This window comes from Misgurnus anguillicaudatus, chromosome 7 (genome assembly GCF_027580225.2).
Source record: "Misgurnus anguillicaudatus chromosome 7, ASM2758022v2, whole genome shotgun sequence".
NCBI lineage: Eukaryota > Metazoa > Chordata > Actinopteri > Cypriniformes > Cobitidae > Misgurnus > Misgurnus anguillicaudatus.
Window position 1 is genome coordinate 27,975,497 of NC_073343.2, and position 24,838 is coordinate 28,000,334.

The 24,838-nt window shown below is 36.8% G+C and overlaps 1 protein-coding gene across 2 annotated transcripts in view; it reads right to left on the reverse strand.

Moving 5' to 3' along the window:
* Nucleotides 1-3,510: 3,510 nt before the first annotated feature.
* spata17 (spermatogenesis associated 17) overlaps nt 3,511-24,838 on the reverse strand; it is a 45,805-nt gene continuing 24,477 nt past the window's right edge. For both annotated transcript variants that reach the window (XR_008635866.2, XM_055172648.2), the window contains 2 exons: nt 22,224-22,359; nt 3,511-3,644 (listed from right to left, as the gene is read on the reverse strand). Coding sequence is in view for 1 of the 2 variants with exons in the window: in XM_055172648.2 (XP_055028623.2) it covers nt 3,564-3,644; nt 22,224-22,359 (217 nt within the window). In the remaining variant the exon portion in view is untranslated. The remainder of the gene's footprint in view (nt 3,645-22,223; nt 22,360-24,838) is intronic.

A 24,838-nucleotide genomic window follows, 5' to 3' on the forward strand; every position in this document is an offset into this window, starting at 1 on the left:
TGGCTGAGCTCCACTACAGAGCTGAAGCCAAGACCTGTCTAGATAGCCCATCAAAAAGCACTCTATGTACACCTAACTCCGTGAGTACCGTTATGTGATGTGGAACTTCTGTGGGCCTTGCTTCATTATCTAATAAAGAAATATCTAATTAACTTCATTATGTGTACAGGTCATGTTAGGGGTCATTGAGGAAAAGAAGCGTGGGTTTGATACTGCAAAAATCTCAGAATGACACCCTTCTTTGGCATAAGCAGAGGCTTTCAGAGATGCAAGTGGGTTAGCAGTAAATTTGAATTAACTTTATTGATTAGTTGTTATTTATTTATTTAGCCATAATCTTTAGCCGTAGGTTCTATGTACACTTAGAAAAATAGGCATAAAAGTTGTCACTGGGATGGTACATTTTAAAAGGTCCTAATATTGTACCTTATGGGACTTTTCCATTGCATAGTACCCCATGGTTTGGGTTAGGTCGGGTTAGCTCACCTCACTTTGGCTTGGTTAGCTTTCCATCGAGTTTAGTAACACTTTGGAGTGGGAGGGATTATAGGCGTGTCATTATATATCATACAAGTGAGAGCATTGTTGTACATTCCACCACAAACTGCAAGTCTGGACAAAACTGGTATGGCGTTCCTGATTCTCAACCTGTGGATGTTTTTCATCGCTAAAAGGGAGTTTGCGAATATAGCAGAGCATAGACAACATGTTTGCTCCAGATAGCGCAAGCTAGCATGAAGGTAAAGCTAATCTTTTACATTATAGCGATGATGCTGGTAGTGACGATTCTCTCAGACCAATCAGTGTTGGCTACAGTGTTTTCGCGTCAGGTTTTGGTATCAGCTCGAGTCGCTTGGAACCCCAACCGAGGTGGTACTAAAAAAGTATTGGGTACTATGTAATGCATCCCAGTGGAAAAGCCCCCAAAAGTAAGCTCACCCACACCAAACCATGGGGTACAATGCAATGGAAAAGCGCCATAATATGCATCTTTTAGGTACAAAAATGCACTTTTTGAAAAGGTACCTTCCAAGTGACAACTTTTGTACCTTCTTGTACATTTCTCTGAGAGTGTACATAACAGTACTGTACATTTAAAATGTTACATGAAATGTAGGTAACATACAGTACATGCAAAAGTGAACCAGCTGCTGTAATGTGCTTTTAAGCGCCAAAAATTCCCAGCCTTGGGTCAAAAAGGGACAAACCCAGCCAACGGGAACCCATAAAATGCTTATATTTCACCCAACAATCGGTTAAAACAACTCAGCACTTTGGGTTGAAACAACCCACTTAAATTATAACCCAATGGGTTGGGTTTGTCTCTTTTTGACCCAATATTGAGTTGAAAATAGCTCAGCATTTTTTGTGTATTTTAAGAACTGAAGTATAGCTAAATTCTGTTACACGTTTAGGATTTTTAGAACCTAAAAATGTGTAAAAAAAACAAAAAATCTTGGGAATCTGCTCTACACTGTCAGAAAAAAAGGTTAAAAACCGTACCTTTTCTGTTGCTGGGGTGGTACCCTAAGGCAGTGGTTCTTAAACTTATTCAGTGTGCGGCACCCCTTGTGTACGGTGCATCCCATTATGGCCCCCCAAATAAAATAAACATTCCAAAACCTAAAAGTTTAATTAAACATAACATATTAAATTATACAATGTAGTGCTGTTGGTTAGTAGCCTTATTTTTCTGAGGTTTAATTAGACAGAATTTATAATAAATTAATGTATTTTATAAAATTACATTAAACTGGGAACCCCCTGGCACCATCTCAGGGCCCCCAGTTTGAGAACCACTGTCCTGAGGTTCCATTTTGTACCTTTACAGGTATGCTAAACATAATACAATGCTGTACCTTCTGGGGTCCATTACAAGGATCTATTGTGTACCTTTGAAGGTACAGTTACCGTAGCATGCTGCCGTAACATGGCTGCAGGAGGCACAATGATATTACGCAGCAGCCGAAAATGGTCCCCTTAGTAACTTTCAATACCAGGGGACTGTTTTCGGGCACTGCGTAATATCACTACGCCTCCTGCAGTCATGTTGCGGCAGCGAGGTCCTTGATTATTGCGCCAGAATAAGAGTATAGTTCCTAGCCATATCGGCCTAGAAAATCACAACTTTTCATTTTCTTTCGGTCTTAGTACACGATGTAACTACAGGAGAGTCAAGTTTTGAATAGGAAAAATATTGAAACTCTTTGGTTGTTTTTTGCGCGGTGCTGGTGGTCTAGTCGGATTCAATGGATTTTGCTAAGCTATGCTAAAAGTAGTAGCGCCAGACCCGGAGATCAGCTGAATGGATTCCAAAACTGTAAGAATAAATTGTTTAACTCTAGAGGAGCTGGAAAATGAGCATATTTTCAAAAAAAGTGGAGTGTCCCTTTAAGGTACACAATAGGTACAACATTTCAATGTGTTGTATACCCATAAAGGTACAAAAATTAACTTTTTAGCATGCCGACCACCCAGCGACAGAAAAGGTACAGTTGTGTAGCTTTTTTCTGTAAAGTGTAGCATGTAGTTTATAGCCAGGTGTTATCATCAGCTGATAATCTAAGTAAAAGCTTTTTTGCTGAATAATACATCATCATTTTACACTGACCATCCTTTGCTTTCACGGCTAACACAGGAGTCAGCTCTGGGACGTCACTGTCCGCCCCCAGTAGCCGCATAGCATGCAACTTTCTTTCCAAAGGGTCGAAGTTAGCACAAAAACAGGAAGTAATCAGATCAGGGAACTAGGGCTTTTTTAATCGCACTGATGGAAAAGCGTCAGTGTTTGGAGATGGGAGTCAGCAGCGGGTTGAGTTATTGTGAAGTGATGAACTACCTCGGACCAGGAGCAATCAAAGAGATAGCCCCTGCATCTCCAAATTACTGCTACTGGCCTCAGATTCATCACGCGGGCGCTGGTGGGAATGCCGGTCAGCTGGCTATGTACAGCTGTAGGCCCACACACACACACACACACACACACACACACACACACACACACACACACACACACACACACGGTAGAACAAAGCACTCAGAATTATTTGTAAAAATGAAACTGCTGTAGCAAAGCACTGGATCAGTTCCTTCACCTTTCCCACTCACTGAAATGAAATGACATTTATTTCTGATGGCAACAATGCATGGGAAATGCTCAAAAACAGGGGATGATGCAATGGGGGGGCCTGCTCGGTCTGCATATGCTGATTAAAGAAAGTGATGTACAGTAAGAATCCACATGTGACATTTGTAAGTGTGTAAACTAATGGATGAATTTCATTAAGTCTCTTTTGGAGGATCAGAACTGTTGCTCTCGAGTTCTCTAAAAGAGTTTTTTCATCAACACAGTGGATATTGACTACAAAAAGCAATCGAATGTAATACAAATAGCATGTAATTAAGTTAAGAGGATGAGATGTTCTTACTCTGAAAGCTTTGTTGAATGTGAAATCGTTTGCTTCACCTTTGCATTTTCCGAACCAGACTAACAAATGATGCATCATTGGATATATTTTATTTTCATTTATTTATTGATTTTGTCTGTTTTCCACTCAGCCACCTCATACAATATTACCAGCGTTGGAGTACAGTCGTCCAAACTTGTCAAAGATGTGGCAGGTGGTAAAGACAGTCTTGAAGGGCTGAAAAGATAAGCACATTGATTGGATGTCAGGAATGTGAAAAGCGGTGTTTTACACAGCAGTGCAATTATTTCAGTTTTTCTCTCTCTCTCTCTCTCTCTCTCTCTCTCTCTCTCTCTCACACACAAACACACACAAACACACACACACACACACACACACACACACACACACACACACACACACACACACACACACACACACACACACACACACACACACACACACACAGGCACACAGTTGACAGTACCCATCGACTTCCATAATATGAATAATAAACAAATACTATGGAAGTTGATGGGTACCGTTAACTTCTTCCCCGCCATTGACGAGTTATCTCGTCAATTAAGAGAAAACATTTGCATAAAAAACGTGTTCCTGATGAGGTTTTATGTTAATCTGTAATTCCGCGACTATCCCATAGATGGCTTACCCAATTTATAAAAAACTGAATTTGAATCTCTAAAAAAATTTCCTTTACAATAAAGCAATTATTTCAGCTTTTTGCAAAAAATTTTTTTGGAAGAAAAATACCCATATTTAACAGTTTATAAGCAGAAAAAAATAAAGATAGGATGAAAAGTTTTTTCCACATTTTGTTTGTTTGTTTAAAAGCAGAGGATCTGTTCTTTCATTTAATGTATATGTGTTCTTATATATTTTTAGAAGAACATTTTCCTGGAAGGCATTTTGTGAAACTTTTCAAACTTTTAAAAAAATTACTGGCAGGGAATGAGTTAACTATGTGCTCATCATCATCTATCAAAATATTTTGTGTTAAACAGATAAAAAAAACTCTTATAGTTTAAAACAAAATGAAGGTGAGTTAATGATAAGGTAGTCTCAGCCTCAGACGTCACGCCCACAAACTGTTGGCTGAACGTCTGATGTTTTTCGTACACTTTTCTGGAAACCCTGTGAAAATGTTAAAGTCGTCTTTGATTGGTTGGAAAAAACGGATTTCCAGGAGACGCGAGTGTCGCGATTAGTTTCAGTCCCTGGAAAACAAAGCTCTGACGTTCCATTGAGGAAGAGAATCAGTCGTGTTCACGTGGATAATAATGAGCAGTTATCATGATCAGCTAAACATTGGATTCTCAAAAATATGCATAGTTCGCGGCATCAACTCTCTAAAAGGCGTCCAAGAGTTTTCTTTAAGGCAGTTAGTGGAGTTTAAAAGTTTGGTTCTCCTGAATTGCTTGTATGTGTTAAAAAGTGGAGAGATATGCTTCAAACAGACGTTTAACAGGATCGTCTCATTGGTGTGGCTGTTGATGAAGTGCTCAACGTTGTCCTATGGTGAGTAATGTTGTTTATTTAGATACTATTTGGTTGCGGCTGGTTATTTCAATTACTGACTTGTTGCCAGCCGACTCGTTATTGTGGGGAGTCCGAAACGTGACGCTAGATGAAACAAACTGTGATTGGTTGTTTGACATGTCGGTCAAACAGCTCGTGGGCGGGCTTTGTCCAGAAAAAGCAGCGAAAAACACCAGACCTTCAGTATTGAAGGTCTGGCTACGCGAGACTAATGATAAGGTAACCAGATTTTTTAAATGAAAACCGGGGACATTTCCTAGTTCAATGGTCAAAATATCATTAAAATATAATTTGTTGTTATCTGTGAATAAAAAAAATGGAGACAAAATGTTTTTTCAAAGTATTTTTCTTTTTATTGTTGTGGGTTCACTGCAAAAAATTACTTGTACTTACTTCTTTCTTAATAGTATTTTTGTTTTGTTTTCAGTACAAATAAAAATTCTTAAATCAAGATGCATTTTCTTGAAATCCCCTTAGACAAAAATGTAACTTGAAGACAAAAAATATTAAATTGAAGTGAATTTGTGCTTAAAACAGGAAAAAAATCTGCCAATGGGATAAGAATTTTCTTTCTTGAATTAAGTTTTGGCAGATTAAGCACAAATTAGATTTTTTGGTCTAAAAAACTAGAGTTATTTTCAAGAAAATTCTCCTGATAATCCTGATTTAAGATTTTTTTGACATTTGTACTAAAAACAAGAGAAAAATACTAATAAGAAAGTCATTTTTTTGCAGTGTTTCTAATTCAATTAATTGACCATTTCTGCATTGCAAAAAATTATTTTCAAGAAAAAAATGTCTTATTTTTGTCTTGTTTTCAGTAAAAATATCTAAAAATTCTTAAATTAAGATGCTTTTTCTTGATGAGCAAAACGACCCAAGAAAATATGTCTAGTTCTTAGACCAAAAATATCAAATTTAAGTGATTTTATTTTTAAAGAGATTTGAAGAGATTTTTTGCTTGTTTTATGCACAAAATCATTTAAATTTGATATTTTTGGTCTAAAAACTAGACTTTTTTTGGGTCATTTTGCTCATCAAGAAAAAGCATCTTAATTTAAGAATTTTTATATATGTTTACTGAAAACAAGACAAAAATACTAAAAAAAAAATTCTTGAAAATAATTTTTTGCAGTGTAGCCTAAATAATGTTTCCCTTTTTTATACAATGCACAAAGACATCAAAATTACTTCTAAGGAACTACTTCAGCTGATTTCATAGCATTGTAAACGTGAAGAACAAAAAGGAATAATGCAAAATGTAAACATATTTAGCCTACACAAAACAAATGCTCAATACCATGCTGTGATCAGTTCACTTTATTGGTTTATTACTTTAATTTAACACGAGTAGTTAGTACCTTAACCCCTGATAACTTTGACTGTTTTCAAATCTTTTGATAACTTAATTGATGATAACTTGATGACGCTTGCTCATGTCTCGTAGTAAATTCTACTTCGCTAAATAAGTAGCGCGCAACTAAGAAATCAGTAGCTCGCGGCCCCCTCTGCTGGTGAAAATAAGCATTACATGATTGCTCCGGTCTGGTGCTACAAACACTACATGTTGATCGGGTTTTTCAGTGTATTTGCTGGTTGATTTGGAAGTGCTGTAAAACGGGGACATTTCCGGGGACAGCTCCAGTCGGAAAACGGAGACGTCTGGTCATCTTAGTAAATGATGACAGAATTTAGATTTTTGGGTGAACTATCCCTTTAATTTTTGTCCTGTAGACCCACCACAACACTACATATTCTGTGTGTCTTTCTAATCTGACACCCCTAGTTTAGTTCATGGATCTATTCGCTAACAATTGGATCATTTGAATAACGTGTGTTAAATAAGAGCGACATTTGAATCCTGCTACCGCACACCATCACTTTCTCTCTTCTCTTAATTTACGGACAACCACCTTAACCTCACAATACAGCACTGCCTCTTCATCATTGCTATAATACATCAACCACTTAATGATAAATACATGAGCCACAACAAATCCTGCCCTCTTTCTTTGCAGTACTGCACAAAAAATCTGCGTCAGGTATTTTTAGTTGGACTGGATACAGATCCTGCATGTGGCCTAGTTGCTACAGCAGCACACTGGCTCTCAGTATCGCCCCCTAGAGGCCGACCTGGCCTAAAACACCTTCTTATCGCTTCATATAAGAGCTTGTGAGGAGCACTGCTGTTTTAAAAGAACTAATGTGGGTATGAATTAAGAATGGCATGCGGAGGGGGTGAGGCTTGGGGAGGCGATTTATTTATATATTTTATTTTTTAAAGACTAAAATAAGCTGAAGTTGAGCAAGGACAAAGTAATGTCAAAGACTGGGGCGCTGACTGTTTCCCTTTGGCAGGCATGCATGTGATCTCTCTGTCAGTCAGCGTATGCAACCATGACAATCATCTGCGTGCTTTAGCCGCAGGAAAAGCTGCAGTTTGCTGTCTTTATAAACAGCACTCCACACTAACTCTGACAAGTGCAGGAAACACAAAAGGACGCTGTTTGGAGGAAAATAAATTCATTTGCGACATTCACATTTAATGGATGAATGAGATTTATAGCACAAACTTTGGTTTTAGTCGGTGCAAAAAGGTTTAGTCATGACTCAATGCATAAACAGGTGACTAATGAAAGGTTGATTTGTGGATATAGAGTAGTATAGATGGTTTAATATTAATATTAACTAGTGATGACAAGTTTAATCTAACACTAGACAGTCAGATACTATGCAAAAGATAGAAGAAAATAGAAAATGGATCAAATCTTACATTCATCCTGACGGGAGATACAGCAGAGGTATAGAGAATCTATTTACTGGAGGTTCATAATTTTTTTTATAAATATATATTTTTGAATTTGAAGTATTTTTGTAGCTTTTTTAAATCTAAAAATGATCTTAATTGATCTAACATAGTACTGTAAATACTCAAAGTTACACTAAACATTAGATCATACTTTTTTAAATGAACCATTTTTAAACTTAACATAAATGTGAGTATAAAATGTTTAGACCTTAACTAATTTCCAGCTCTGTAAAACACAACGAAACACAACAAAAATGAAAGAGGATTTTCTGTAGCATGACATCTTGTTTGAAAGCAGCTAGAAGGCACTGACACACATTTACAAAGCCAAAGAGAGCTCACAAATAGAGGAAAATGTTTTCCTGCTTTAGTAGAAAAAAGACATTGTTACTTTATAAATTTACCTTATGAAAAGTTCAGATGCAAAACCCTCTGAGTGCATCTGGCATGTTTTCTTGCAAATAAGCATTTTTGTAATCACTCTTAATAGATTCTCCCAACAAACCAGTATTTTTGAATGTTGTTCAATAAGTAAAGATATTCTAAAACAGTGTTTTTTGTCAGGTCTTTGAAAAAATAAAGTTCCCGAACTGGTTAAAGGGATAGTTCGGCCAAAAACGATATTAAAACCATGATTTACTCACCCCCAAGCTGTCCGAGTTGCATATGTCCATCGTTTTTCAGACAAACACATTTTCGGATATTTTAGAAAATATTTTAGATCTTTCTGTTGATTAAATGTAATGTTACGGGGTCCAGCAATAGTCCACGACCTTCAAGTCCAAAAAAAGTGTGTCCATCCTTCACAAATTAAATCCAAACGGCTCCAGGATGATAAACAAAGATCTTCTGAGGGTAATCCGTGCGGTGTTGTTGTAGAAATATCCATATTTAAAATTGTATTAATGTAATTAACTACCTTCCGGTAGCGCCGCCATCTCAGACTCAGGAGAGAGTATTAGCGTAGTGTAAGCACTTTTCTTAGTGACGTATGACAAATTCGGAGGGCGGGGGACAGAGCAGCAGCAGAGAAACCGCTGTATGCTGCGTAAGCGCTCATCCTGAATGCGCATCACTCTAAGATGGCGGCGCTACCGGAAGGTAGTTAATTACGTTAATAACATTTTAAATATGGATATTTCTACAACAACACCGCACGGATTACCCTCAGAAGACCTTTGTTTATCATCCTGGAGCCGTTTGGATTTAATTTGTGAAGGATGGACGCACTTTTTTTGGACTTGAAGGTCGTGGACTATTGCTGGACCCCGTAACATTACATTTAATCAACAGAAAGATCTAAAATATTTTCTAAAATATCCGAAAATGTGTTTGTCTGAAAAACGATGAACATATGCAACTCGGACAGCTTGGGGGTGAGTAAATCATGGGTTTAATATCGTTTTTGGCCGAACTATCCCTTTAATAACGTTCCATGTCAGTTGTGGGACATACAAATAAGTAGGCTGGTCATTAGGAAATTTAACTTAAATTATTAGTCTACATAATTTTCCTTAAGTCTCTATCTTGTGATTAAACATTAAAAAAGGCTACATTATGTTAAGCGGCATAACTGTAATTCTGACATACATTTGTTTCAGCATTATACATGAATTAAAACAAGGACAATTTCTGCCATGTCGTTGTTTTTATTAGAAAAAAAATACTGTGGTATTTCAAGATCATTTTGTTTGTATGTGTCCTGTCAAGAACAGAAAGATTGTTCGCTTGATTTTTGAAACGCGTCTCTCCGTGTATGCACTTTTGAGTGCACTTAAACACGCGCACACACAGAAAATGACATTGTTTTTCAGTGCTTTATTCGCCAAATGTATTTTATGTATGAACCACTAATTAGTATTAAAAAAACAAACATCTTGAGATACTTGGTAGATATTTACCTCTTATTATTGAGCATTAGAGACTTGGGCTTGAGTAGGCTACTTGCTGGTGGCAAGCTTCTCATTTCTCTAATGAATCAACAACGAGTGAACTTCACGAGTCATATTGCACAGAAATCTTGTCAAAGAACGAAAAAATTAACAATATTAACCGGTTAACATTATTTTTAATAAACGATTCTGTTCCGGAACATATATTTTTTGAAAGTTTCTGGTTTCGTTTCTGTTCCTAGCAAAACATCAAAAGTTTCTGGTTTTCGTTTTCGTTCCGTGAACCGATTCAAAGACTTGGTTTTTGTACACAAAATTCAGTTGTTACATCAATAATATGTGTTTTTTGTGCACCAATACTGTTGTTCAAATATTACTAAATATGACTAAAAAAGCGCAAATTAACACAGGCGCAATAGCTGATTTCCATAACTACCAACATAATTACTAAGAGCAGCGCAAATAAGTTCAGGGCCATATTAGCAGAGATGATTTTGAGTTCAGCACCACGGACATCGCAGCAGAAAATTCGGGGTGTGTAATCCCAGCTAATTAAGCCATGAAAAGAACCAGAAGACAAAAAATGAAGGTTTACAAGAAGTTTAAAACTTTTTATATCAATAATTGCAGCCATTTCAAGCGCAAAGTAATTTAAGACATGCTTTTTTCAGCGTTAAATTCTTCATAACACACACACAAACATTAGTAAATCGTGTTGCGTGAATCATTTAAATAATCCCTCCCATAAATTTGGCTTCTGAAATTGAAACTCCAAGAAACTCCTAGAAATCGCAAAAATAACTAGACCACACCTTTTTAGGGCTAATTATCCACTGCTTATCCACGTCTTTAGTAAATCTCGACAGTCGTTATTTAACAATAAAAGATAGTTTGCCGAGTAAACCTATATAGTAAACCTGGCCCATAGTTTCTGAACAGAATGAGGGGCGATTCACATTTGGAATCTTTTGGACGCTCAAGTTTGTTATTTCAAATGTAGGTGCGTGGCATGCGCGGGATTGCGCGCTCACTTTTTCGGGGTGCGTAAAAAAATTGCACCGCATTGAGTTAAAAACATCTCAACTTTTTAGAATCCCGCAAGCACGCTGCAGGTCATGTGACAAGAACCAACCGACGGTCGCGTTTTCCGCGCAGATTAAGACGTGAAATGTGAACCGCCCCCTAACATGCTGTTTTTGAAAAGTGCGCATGCATGCGACCCTACAGGCTTTAAGACCCTGAGGAATCCCTGGGAGCAATGCATATCTGATGCAGTGTACGTTATTTACAGCAATAATCTGACATTAAATCGATCTACACAGATTAATTAGTACTCCACCTCCCACATTACATCATCAACTATATTGTTGAACCAACATGGTTCAAATGACGAATGTGCGACTTGACTAGGTAGTCTCCAACTATGCATCGTACTATGGTGGTTCAGCATCGAGTTATGTCATTGTTTGGGAAACACACCCCTGGCTAGTGGCTTAAGTGACCTCTGGAACAAATACCTTGTCGAAAAAAAATTGGTTTCCTAAAGACGAGGGGAGACGGCGATCATGGACCACTGCTGTGCGGAGAGAAGTTTAGCACTTGGCACCCAGGCAAGAATTCAAGGATCTGTAGCTAACATTGTATACAATAATTTTACACAGTAATGATAGCTTAGTGTATTAGTTGATATGATTTAGCTATGATTTGAACTAAGGTCATTTATTTTTCTTGTTTAAAAAAAAAAAAATCTACTCTATAATGGGACTCGTTATTGATTCTTTGCAGGAAGTCTACCGGAAGTTAAGGTAGTTTGGGCCACAAAAGCCGTTTGTTTATGTTGTTGCCGTCAGTAGACACAATAGTCTTTGTGAATTTACAAAATGAATCTCTCCTCTAACTGATGTTGTATTTGTCAGCTTTAGCTTCAGTCCATGTTCTTTGTTATTTTTCACCCGAGTGTGTGTTACATTTAACAGCTACATAACAACAATGAAACAACAGCTGACTTCAGATGAGCACTCAAGGCACTTAGACACTTTTTAGCCCGTGGAACCCATATTTTAACCAAGCATTTGTTGCCTCTCTCTCCAGCATCACCCAATAAAAACAGACAAGGGATAAAAAATATGAGATTGATTTATTTGCTCCAACGTTCTTCGGAATGAAGCTTTTCTATTTTTTTCCGGCACAACTGAAACCAATTAGCACGGCTAGCACTTGTAGTGCAGAAGGTAGGTCAGCACGGAGTAATAAAAAAGTATTGACTTTTCTTTGACTGTATGCAGCCTGAAAGGGGTGCCGCGGCCTTGTCGTACATGAAAAGAGCTCCATTAATTTCACTTATTTCAAGAAGGGCCCCTGTCAAGTCCTAATGCGTCCAATGCACTTTTCGCATTCATACGCGATGACATCTTAGCTGGGCCTCGGCCGAAATGAGTTTACATTATTTTAGCTAGTGAGAAGTTGACGGAGTAATTCCCACTGTGCAGCTCCATGCAAGCCAGCGGGGAAATCGCAGAACGCTCTTTCATACATGGCTAGTTTTTGACTCCTGACTGATTCGGACCCTTAACACTTTTTGTATTCGGTTGCTTGAATGTTAAAGTGTTTGTTGAATTTTGAGGACTGACATTAAAACATTAGCATAAAATGTTATTTGAGGTCACATATTCTGTATAAAAATACAAACAGGATAGGTATACAAATTAAAAATAAACTGCAATGGCAATGTACATGGCAAAGTACAACAAGGTACAGTTATGAGTACATTTAGCCTTATCATAGGACTTATACACTCACCTAAAGGATTATTAGGAACACCTGTTCAATTTCTCATTAATGTCTTTATCTAATCAACCAATCACATGGCAGTTGCTTCAATGCATTTAGGGGTCTGGTCCTGGTCAAGACAATCTCCTGAACTCCAAAATGAATGTCAGAATGGGAAAGAAAGGTGATTTAAGCAATTTTGAGCATGGCATGGTTGTTGGTGCCAGACGGGCCAGTCTGAGTATTTCACATCTGCTCAGTTACTGGGATTTTCACGCACAACCATTTCTAGGGTTTACAAAGAATGGTGTGAAAAGGGAAAAGCATCCAGTATGCGTCAGTCCTGTGGGCGAAAATGCCTTGTTGATGCTCAAGGTCAGAGGAGAATGTGGCTGACTGATTCAAGATAATAGAAGAGCAACTTTGACTGAAATAACCACTCGTTACAACCGAGGTATGCAGCAAAGCATTTGTGAAGCCACAACACACACCACCTTGAGGCGGATGGGCTACAACAGCAGAAGACCCCACCGGGTACCATTCATTCCTTATGATCCAAACAAGGATGAATTTAGAAGGCACCAAACACTTCCATGTTTTCCCTATTTAAACTGTTACATGAGTAGTTACACGAGTAAGTATGGTGGCACAAAATAAAAAGTGGCAATTTTAAGCGGATAAAAATGAGAACTATATTGTATGACAGAAGAGCACTTAGTTTGCAGAACTTCGACTTCGGGCGCAGTAATATTGATGGAAATTTGAGCGAGAGGGGGAGTAGTCAGGAGTGATGATGTTACTGCGCCCGAGGTGCTCTTCCGTCATACAATATAGTTCTCATTTTTTATCCTAACTGCCATTCAAATTTATGATAAAAATTTAATACTATTCCATATTATCCATAAAAAACAAAGAAAGTTCTTATTTTTTTCCTTAAGGATGTTTAGAATAAAAAAAAATAGGGGTATGAATTCACACTGGTTTCACAATTCGATTATTATGTCAACAATTCGATTTAATACAATATCTCGATGCATCACAATGCGTTGCTTTGTCGATTCTTAATAACGTTTATTTAACTAAATTTGGGAAGAGCATGGTCATGCTATCCAACCATTTATGTACTGTGCACATACGTAAAGTTAAGCATAATCTTTTGACGTGTCTGTTTCATTTTGTTAAGGTATTTGAATTTATTTGACAGAGTAACACTTAGGGCCAATCCCATTTCTCTATCTTACCCCTTCCCCCTACCCCTATCCCTTAGTTTTGCACGTTCACGTGAGAGTAAGGGCTATCCCAATTCTCGTTTTGATCAAGGGGTAGGGCTAAGGGCAAGGGGTAGATACCCCATAAAACCAAGAATTTCCGCGAGCTTACTTGAAACCAAGGGGTACCCAGAATACACTGCGCAGCCGGCAAAAATGGCGGCCAGAGTGTCCAGAGAGTCCCATAAATGTAAGTATTTTCGGCTTAATAATTAATTAAAAAATTACTAACGTCTTGTTTTGTGCTCTACACAGTCCTGTTCATATATATTTGAATTATGTTCTTAATTTAAATGTTTTAAAATTTCGCTAGTTTGCTACGCTAACGTTACGTTGCTGATTTGCACAACATTCCCGTATATGTTGCAGACAGTCGCAAAAATATCACCAAAACCCATGCAATCGACATATACACACTTGCACTCGGCATCTTGGAAGTTTGTGATCAACATTTGTCGCGTCTGGTGACGTTGCAGCCAGCAAACTACTATGTATGATGACATAACCGTAACCAAGCGGTGTCTCATTTCATAGGGGTATGTTTTCACCCCTAGCGCTTAACACTTGGTTTTGAGGGACAAGGGCTAGGGGTAAGACGAAGTGGTAGGGGAAGGGGTAAGACAGAGAAATGGGATTGGCCCTTAATGGCATTTAAATTACAGTTTAAGGTAATGTTAACCCATAAAGCTAGGTAGTTTCTTTAAGTTTGATAATTATTCTGCTATGTCATGTTTATGATAGATTTATGTCAAGTTATGATCTATTGGTTTATGTCAATTTGTCATAACAAAGACATTTCAAACAATGTCATCTTTGCATTGAAAATTTTATCAACGTTCGGTTTGATACAGTATTTTATTGTAGCTTTTACATCAAGTTGCATTGTGTTTTTGCTAAATAATAAAGTGTGTTAAATATGTTTATAGTTTATGCATGTTTTTTTTTTAATAGAATGCACATCAGGAATTTTAAGAAATTTAAGTAACAAACACTACATATTTATAGAAAAGTATATTACAATACTGACCACCAGATCTATAAAAACATTATTTTTCTTCACATTACACTTTTATAGTCATTCACAATTGAAATGGTTAAATTACCATTATTTGTCACCGACTGACGATATCTATATTTTAACCGTTTGTGGTAAAGGCCATTTTTAATCAATGCCTGCATTATATATTTATTTACTTTTTATATGAATGACGGTAAAACTGAAAATGCTGACATAATAGACGAAGGTGTAAAGTTAATTGATACACATGTAACAAAAAAGTAAGAGGCATGTCAGGTGAATTGTTTATTACGTGGCAAATGAAGGGGCCAAGGGCTTTTATATGCCTATAAAATGGATATGGTGAATCACCCAGAGGGTCTTGGGCACTAATGTAGTCCAGTCTAGAATATGACTATATGTGTGCGTGTAATAGAAACACTTACATGCCATTTACTGGACTTAAAGCAGGTTGTCCTACATTTATTTTACCCATTTATTGCACATTATGAATATCATTCGCATTTAAACACGCCTCATATATCACGCATACGGTGTGTGATGATATATGCATGATGCATGATTTGAGAAATGATTAAGCTACTAACAAAACATAATTTTACCCTAAATATCCTAACTGCTGTCTGTGCTTTAACAATAATAAAAAATCCAGTTGTGCTTAAAGGCAATATTGGGGGCATTTGAGTGGGGGGGTCTGGTAAAGGAGGTTTGGAAAAGCAATTACTAAAGCAACATTAAAATAAAATAGGATGAAAATAACTGTGGGTCCCGGCAGTCTGCTGGTATTCGGCTGCTAAGATATAACAGTTTAAAAACGTGATTGATGAAAGCCTAATGCAAGGCGATGGAGAGGTTTTTGAGCGGAGGCAATGCCATTGCCTGCACTGTATTAGCCTCTGTAATTAGCCCTGCTGGTTTCATTTGTTAGCGTTGGTGATGATGCAAACATCAAAACACAGGGTTGGCATGTCAGCGGCCACCGTACGGCCCAAACAAGGGTCATCTTAGTCAAGGGGCCATTAACTAATGCACTAATTACAGATGAGAGGAAACAGCCCTTTCTGTCTGTCAGCATCACTCCTAGGGTGCACTCACGTTTGGCACGGTTGCCTTGAACCATGCTCGAGCGCGACTGTTCCCCACAAGCTTGAATTCGCACTGTATTATGATCAAGACCTAGCATGCTTTCATAATTAGGATGCGATTGCTTTGTGAAGAATAATACAGGAAGTAAAGCGCTCTCTTAGAACAATAGAGCACAAGTAATGTATAATTTTTGGCTTTTTATTTCGATGCAGTGATACACAGCCCTCTCACACCCAGTAATTAGTCGATTTAATTTTAAATCATTGTAATGCAGCCATTTAAAGGTGTTTTTTCCAACTACAGTAAGGGCACCTTTGGCCTTTTAGAAATTAACTCTTTCTCTGCCATTGACGAGTTTTTACAGCAATCACAAATTTTCGCTATTATATACTAGACTTATCCAACTTAGAGGCGATATACATATTGTGTCTTTTGCGCGCTCAAGTTTGTTATTTCAAATATATGTGCGTGATATGCGCGCTCATAACAGAAGCAACGCGGTCGCAACGCGCACGCAGTGCAATGCGCTAGGTGACAACAAGAACCGCAGGTCAGGTGACAAAAATAACCAACTGATGGTCGCGTTTTCCACACGGTTTTAGATGCGAAATGTGAACCGCCCCTTATAAAACACTAAAGCATTCACTGAGTTAAAAACAGTGAAAACTCTATATGTATGTTTTGATCATCATTCTGAATCTGATAACAAGCCGTTTAAAATAGCATTATCTCAGCTTTTTGTTTAAAATGTTGCTTTTTTGAAGAAACCTACCTATATTTGAGAGGTGAAGAGAACAAATGAAAAAAAGATTAAATGTTTTTTTTTGTTTGAAAGCAGAGGGTCTGTTCTTATATTTCTTATATATCTTTATATTTGATATATTACATGTTTATTAAACTTTTGTGAAAATCATGAAAAATGCTGGCACTGACTGGCAACTTTTTAAAATAATGTTGGCGGGGAAAGAGTTAAACTCCCTTAAAACACCTTTTGTAAACTGTTTAATTTGGTTACTAACAATACCCAACAATGGATTTACATGCATTAAAGTGGAATTGACTAAATTTGTGTTTTACTCCCTAAATCGTTGTAATTTAATGTAATGTCAGCTATATTTCAAATCACTGTTTGTTTTGTGGTGGGACTAACATTTCAAACAGTCTTAATACTTTGTCTTGCTCATGCTGTTTTTAGATTGTTAACATTTTAAGTGCATTAAATATAAGATTTTAAACTTTTTTTTTGTTTGATTTGCAAATTATTATTTGTTTTAAAATGATATACAGCTCGACCGTGATTTTACTTTGTTTTCTTTAACCGATACTTCTCAAACATACATTACTGACACTGCTGTTTTACTGGTAAAAAAACTGGCAACTTTTAAGAAATGTAAAAAATTATGATTTATAATTTTCTCACAAATTGTTGGTTTATTATTACCCTAGATCAGTGATTCCCAACCGGGGGTACGTGTACCCCAGGGGGTACGTGAAGAGTTTCAAGGGGGTACGCGAAAAGATTAGCAAAGATTAGATTTGCCAAGATTAGCTTGGCAAACTATATTTTAAAAAAAAAGTTCCTCTGGCAAAATGTAATACTCACCTCCCATTAATGTTGCTTCTAAAAGGAAAACGTCTATGCAATAAGGTCACAAAAGTAACACCTTTGTTTCAGAGCTAAATATCTACTGCGTGTCTTTAGTGAGTTCAGTCGTTATTTAACGCCAACATGATGGTTTTCGCAAGCTGTTGGTAAATCTGGCCCTTAAAGGGGTCATATGATGAAAATTTTTTTTTGTAAAATAAATCTTTGGCGTTCCCAGAATCCGTATGTGAAGTTTTATCTCAAAACAAACTACAGTTAATTAATTATAGCATGTCAAAATTGCCATTTTGTAGGCCTGAACAAAAATGTGCCGTTTTTGGGCATGTCTTTTAAAATGCAAAGGAGCTGAAAAAATGCAAACACTGATCGCAATGATGGTGTTTTGTTGAAATAAACATGCTTCATCAGTCAGTGATATTTACTTTAACGTTTAAAATGAATTAATTACTTAATATTACTAATTATTTGTCTTTAAAACACAACTTTGGTTTAGTTTCGATGAAGGGGTACTTGAGCCTTAGTGATAGGGCTGTGGGGGTACTCAGGGCTAAAAAGGTTGGGAACCACTGCCCTAGATTACCAAAGTTTCTGAGCAATTCCAGCATTATGGATGTGACTTTTTAGTCAAAAATTAAAACATTTTTTTCAGAGAATGTTTTTATTTCCTATTTATTGAATCATCTGTGTTCAAATTATGTTGTCATAAACCTCTAATGATAAGAGTCCAAACATCAGAAAAATATCAGTCTATGCATGCGTTTTTCTGTTTTAGGTGAGGGAAACACACATGTTATGGATGTGACAAAAAAGTTTTAAGGAGACAACATACTTTATAGGAATTCTTTTTATTTTACATTTTTGCGCATTTACGATCAGTATGGTTAAAAACATTTGGTTAAAACTTTTTTCATGGTAGGTTGATATTTGCATGGAATTGCTCTTCTGCAACAATATGTATATGGTAACAACAGAAAAATCAGATAAATTCAAATTAAAAGGATGGACAATCGCGACAGATTTCAGCATTCATCGTAACAGTTACATTCAACTGATACAAGCGGACTGTTTTTTTTTTGTTTTGTTTTCTATTAAATGGACTTCAGTGCTTCAAAGAAAAAGATGTCAGGCCTTCAACGAGCCTTAGAAACACCAGATTCAAATATCAGAGATAAAGTTCATCAAGTATCTGAGCGTGTCCGAACCCTCTGTAATTCTTCCTGCATCACATCCTTTTTATCTCCACAAATGAGATAAATCACAAAGCACTGCTTTCAGGTGAAGACATGTTAATCTGGGAAATAACATATTTAAAGGTGTGGGTCCTACGAAGGGTGGGGTGAAGAAATGAGCGGAGAAGAAAGGAAAAAGAAAGTGGCTATAATTTAATCAGAAATGCACTTGGAAATTACCATATCCATCATTATCTTCTCACGAGTCAATGCAAGAGAAAAACTGAGAGGCTTAGGAGATTCATTAAAAAAAAAGGTTTGTGTGCGACGTATTTCTCATTGGTAGCCGTCAGAGGTAGGCAAACGTGGAACATTTATCAAGCCGCAGACAAATGACACTGGGTTACTAGTTAGACAGTGTAATAAGTGCCATCTAATTTCCTCTTTAGAATCAATTTATGTTTTAAAGCTCGGCATCGTCATCAAGGGACAAAGCTTTTTCCTCTGAGAAATTCAGAGTTGAAAATAATCTCTAATCTCATTACTTATCTAATCCTCTATAGCTACTGCAATGTATACATTCTTACGGGAAAGCAAAACAATATAAATTATACAATATTTCTGCATAAAAAAAAGAAATTATTAAATCATTTAGCATACAATATTGAAAATGTAAAAAAATATTATAACGATAAAATGATGCTTTGTAATGCTAAGATACAAATACCTCAACAATTGTTTTTAGTTGTGTGACATAGAGATGCAGAATCCAACGGTGCTAAGTGAACAGTTTGCATAAATCTAATATCAGAATCAAACCTATTGAGAGCGTTGTAGTCTTAACATGCACCAATCTCACGGGAACACCAGTGCCTCCAGCTCTTGGGTCTCTATCTGACCCAGGTTAAATGGAGGGCATATTCTGGAGTACATTACACACGTACATCTTTAATGTATTTTGATTAATCAAAACAAGCTCTGCGGTTGAACTCTTTAGAGGAGGTAAATAAATAAATAAAAACAATTAGACAAGCAAGGCATACCCATCACCCCCAGTGCTGGAGGAATGGATGGGTTTCTTGATGATGATGATGAGGTCGGGGAGAGAATGAGAGACTTTGTCTAGATAACTCATAAGACTTGTGTTGAGGCGGAATGAATAATCCATTCAAAGCAATAACACTGCCTATGTGCTCGATGTGCTAGCTGCATTAATTACAACCATTGAGGCGGCTTTAGGAGTTAATGAGACTGGCGTGGTCCACTTTACTTTACTTCACTTTAGGAGTGCCTGATGATAAGCACTTTATGTACATCTAAGGGGGCATGTGCACCACGCAACTTAAACCAAAGACTGTAAAAAATATGGATGTAGTGTCCGTGACGTCACCCATGGGTTTGTGAAGACCTTTTTTGGAAGACGATAGTAGGCAGCGCCTGCCGTCACCATCTTGGCCGTGCGTCACCGCGAATCGAGTGTAATGACATCAGTGGCAATTCACCCATCACTCAAGTGCCCACGCCCTTAATTATGCAGAACTTTAACCCTCTGGGGTCAGACCATTTTGGGACACTGTCAGAGGTTCTGACATGCTCTTACATTTGGTCTTTTTTCAGTTGCTTAAAAACATAATAATGGCAAGTGTCTCATACCACTGCGTTCAGCACAAAAAGCAAAATTTTTAGGTCACTGATATAAGTCCACAAAACCCATACTAAACATTTTTTAACAAGACTTTTCTAAACAGAATCTAGTAGTCTAGAGTTTTGTCTTTAAAATGATGTGAAAATCATCCTGCCTACTTATTCACATAAAACAATATATTGATTTAGAAATTGTAAGACACTTTTTGTTTAGAGGGGCTGTATGCAAGAAGGATTGATTGACAGCTAGCAAACAAAGACTCGCATAATGAGCTGCATAATGAGGCAGGAATGTTGGCAGCTCGTCAATGCCACTTCTCACTCAGCCGTCCAATCACAGTGGAGAACAGGCGGGTCAAATATCACAACAACCAACCGGCGAATCTTTCAAAGACAACCAAAGCGCTTAGCTGAAAAAAACGCTGGCAAGCGCCCACAGTTGGCATCCGCCTGGCGTTTTCAGCCGCGTTTAAGCCGAGGGTCAACCTTCCGATCTCTCTGATGAAGCCAATACGAAAGTGACTTAAACTGCAATTCACTGACTGGCCGCTAGATGCTGACTCCAAAAGGGAGTCAATTCCCATAGACCCCCATGTTGAAATGCCCACTTCACAGCAGAATATAATATGTTTACAGCCTGGTATAAAAAGTGCTTTTGGTCTGTATAGATAAGTTTGCTCTTCATGACAACTGAAAGGGGGCACATTTTTTTGTAACCTATGTCTGAGCGCTGCCCACTACACCATTGGCTCTGAAAACCAATAATATTTCTTTACCCAACAATACAAACTACTGGTCTGGCAAGCATAATACAGCGTTTTTAGTCGGGGGATCGTTTTAATAAATGTTTTTTTCAAAATAGCATTTGGTAAATTTTTACATTTTAGTACAATTATTGTTGTGTAAATGTACCCTAAGTGGCATCCTTTTATTACTATAAACTACTGATATGTCAAAACGTGTTATTTTATTATTGCTTTGTTGTTAAACAGGTGCGTCATAGCTGTTACTATTGTTCAGCATTGCTGAAATATCCTATTGACCAGTCAGTATTCAGTGGTGAAACTATTTGTTTTTAGGCATTAATGCAGATATTTTATTAATCTTGTGTATATTTACGTTCATATTTCTAAATGAATTTGAAGGTGCTTGGTTTATTGGCGAGTTAAATTGCATTAAAACTCCTCTGGGTGGGAAACAGCCCCTGAGGCTTAAGGGTTGTCTGCTGTTTAGCTGTGGATCAGTGATAATCCTTATTATGGCCTCTGCCACATCAATTATGTTGATCATAGGCACGCTGGTTACGCTGAGTCTTCATTACCGGCAGACGCCATGGGCACCAGTCTTTCGGTACACATCAGACATACTGGTCTACTTTTCAAAAAAATCAGAGAGACCCGTAGCACATCTTTTTACATTTGACGTTTAATGGAATAAAGTCAACCACGCGTCTAAAAGAGAAAGTTCCCTTGTTGTGTTCTGGTAATGACTTGATGAGTTCTGTTCTTTGTAAAAAAAGAGCCCAAAATTCGTAAGCCGCACGGATAATGCAACAATTAAACGCTAAGCGGAACACATCCAGTGGCAACCAAGCATACATGAGCCGTGTCAGCAGTAGGGGCAGTCTTATTTATTTCATTCCGGAGGAGGTATTTCCGGGCAATTGCGCTGGATGTAGAGGGTAGTGCCTGCTGGTAAGGGCCAATAAAGAACTCTCATCCATGAAAGGCCTTCAGCAGAGACACAGTCAATTACCTAATGTGAAGACTTTGGTTCAGGGGGGAGAGAAAGCCTTTTCTCCTCATTTACTTGTGGGTATTTATTAAATTGCTGTCAAATTTGACAAATTTGTGATGCTCAAGATGGAGGTTGTTTTGGGGAGGTGGGATGATTCAGAACGGTACCCACTCCCATCACCATCAGCAACCCCATCTCTTTTCCCGATTCATGCCAGACTATAATGCATTTTCTAGGTGTGCATGCTAGCGAGACGTGTACCTTTTTCCCCTGGAGGTCCTCCTTTTGTTCCTCTCGAAAATGTTTGATCCCGTATCCCACCTGTTCGAAGGGGGTGCTGGTGTGCATCAGGCCTTCGTACCTCTTTTTTGGGGATGCATTTAAGAATGGAAGGAAACTGTGCCAAAGAAACAGAATAAAGATATAAACAGCAAAATTACATTTGGGCTGTCAAAAAATGTATCGCGAGTAATTGCATACAAAATAAAAGTTTGTTTTTGCATAATATATGGGTGTGCACTGTGTATAATTATTTTGTATATATAAATACACACAGATGCATGTATGTATGTATGTATGTATTTAAGAAACATTCAAAATAAAAAAAATTCTTATACATCTATATGTGAGTATTTATATATTCATAATAATTGCACACAATACACACACACAAATTTATTATGCAAACACAAACTTTTATTTAGTATGCAATTAATCGCTATTATTCTTTTGACAGCCCTACTTAAGACATTTAGATTTTTAGCACAATTATTGTACTTTTGTAACAAGAACAAAGACAAAACATATTTAGTCATTAAAAAGAAAGGTTTTAGCACCATATAAGAGGTGTATGTATACTTTGGTGATGAAAACATATATATTTTATATAGGGCTGTCAAAAGATTAATCGCGATTAATCACATTCAAAATAAAAGTTTGTGTTTGCATAATGTATTTGTGTGTGTGTATTGTGTGTAATTATTTTGTATATATAAATACACACACATGCATGTATGTATGTATTTAAGGAACATTTTAAATATACATAACTTTTTTATACATTTATATTACACACAATACACATACAAATATATTATGCAAACACAAACTTTTATTTTGTATGCGATTAATCGCAATTAATCTTTTGACAGCCCTACTTAAGACATTTAGATTGAATTGTACTTTTGTAACAAAAAACAAAGACAAAACATATTAAGTCATTAAAAAGAAAGGTTTTAGCACCCCATACAAGAGGTGTATGTATACTTTAACGATATAAACATATATATTTTATATATGGCTGTGAAAAGATGAATCGCAATTAATCACATTCAAAATAAAAGTTTGTGTTTGCATAAAGTATTTGTGTGTGTATTGTGTGTAATTATTATGTATATATTAGTGCTGGGCAAAGATTACACATATACATGCATACAAAATAAATTGATTTATATATATATATATATATATATATATATATATATATATATATGTATATTTAACCACACACACATTTATATATTCATTTCAGAATTGTTTTACTTATATATAATATATATATATATATATATAATATAAAATATATCAAAATTTAAATAAATACATATTTACATGTGAATGTTTCTGAAATACATACATGCATGTGTGTGTATTTATATATACATAATAATTACACACAGTGCACACACATATATTATGCCAAAAATCACTTTTATTTTGTATGCGATTAATCACGATTAATCTTTTGACAGACCTAATTTTTAAAGATGGCTTAAAAGAGTGAAATGTATAATCCAAGAACTAATTTTACTTGCCATAGCAAAAACAGGATAATCACAGATTTACAATAGCAAAAGTTTTAGATTTTCATTTACATGCACTACTTGTTCATTTCAGAAGCCCTTGATTTTTTTCCGGCAACTTTCTATTCATTTTGGGAATACTGTATTCTGTTAACAGCTTTAACATCTGAAAAGTGATTAAAAAGACATTTGTGTCTGTTGTATTAGACCTCATGAAGCACAGGAAGAGCACAGTCTAATTTTTCGACCCATTACTGGCCTCTGGTCCTGGCAAACGCTCCCACTAAACGCAAATGCTTCTGTTAGTTTCACAAGCCAGCACGTGTTACTTATGTATCACCACACAGCCTCATCTCTCCCTCGCAGGCACTTTTCATTCCAGTCCAGATCATTTCCAAACCCAAATAGCTTCTTAATTGTTGTGATGTCTTGTGGTAGTTTCTGCACATGCTGTGTGTTTGCTGGGCACACGATCAGCGCAAATAGCGGTTACTTAGGAAAAATGCCAGATGTTAATTACAGCGAGGTTGATTTTGTAAATTGTACCCAAGACACTTTGCCTGGAGAAGATTTATCCAGCGTGGTACAAGAGGTGTCTGCGCGGAGGCCGGGTAAACGTCCGCTGGGCATTGGCTTGGCTTGTCACAAAACAAACAAATAACCAACAATCTTGGCACTTTCTATGAACACAATCTGCAAAGAAAGATTTTTATTCCCAGTGGTTGTTTAGTTGCGTGTTATGATGATGATGAAACTCGAAGTGCAGGTTGTCTGTTGTTTTAAATGAAATTAAAACAGACAAACACAGAAATTAGACAATAATGGTTCCACCTGGCAATGGAAAATTTACTGTGCTGAAAAAAAAAACAGATGGCATCCTTTTAACAGACATGAGATGGATTTTTTTCCAAAAGCCTTCTTATAGTTGTATACATTTATGCCTACTGAAACATCTGTTTGGCGCAAATGTATTATAAAACAATTCTATGTTTTGATTGGCTGAGCTGAACGCACCAGAAACGTGCACCTGTGACACATTATATATAAATGCAATGACATTGCTATGCTGCTTGC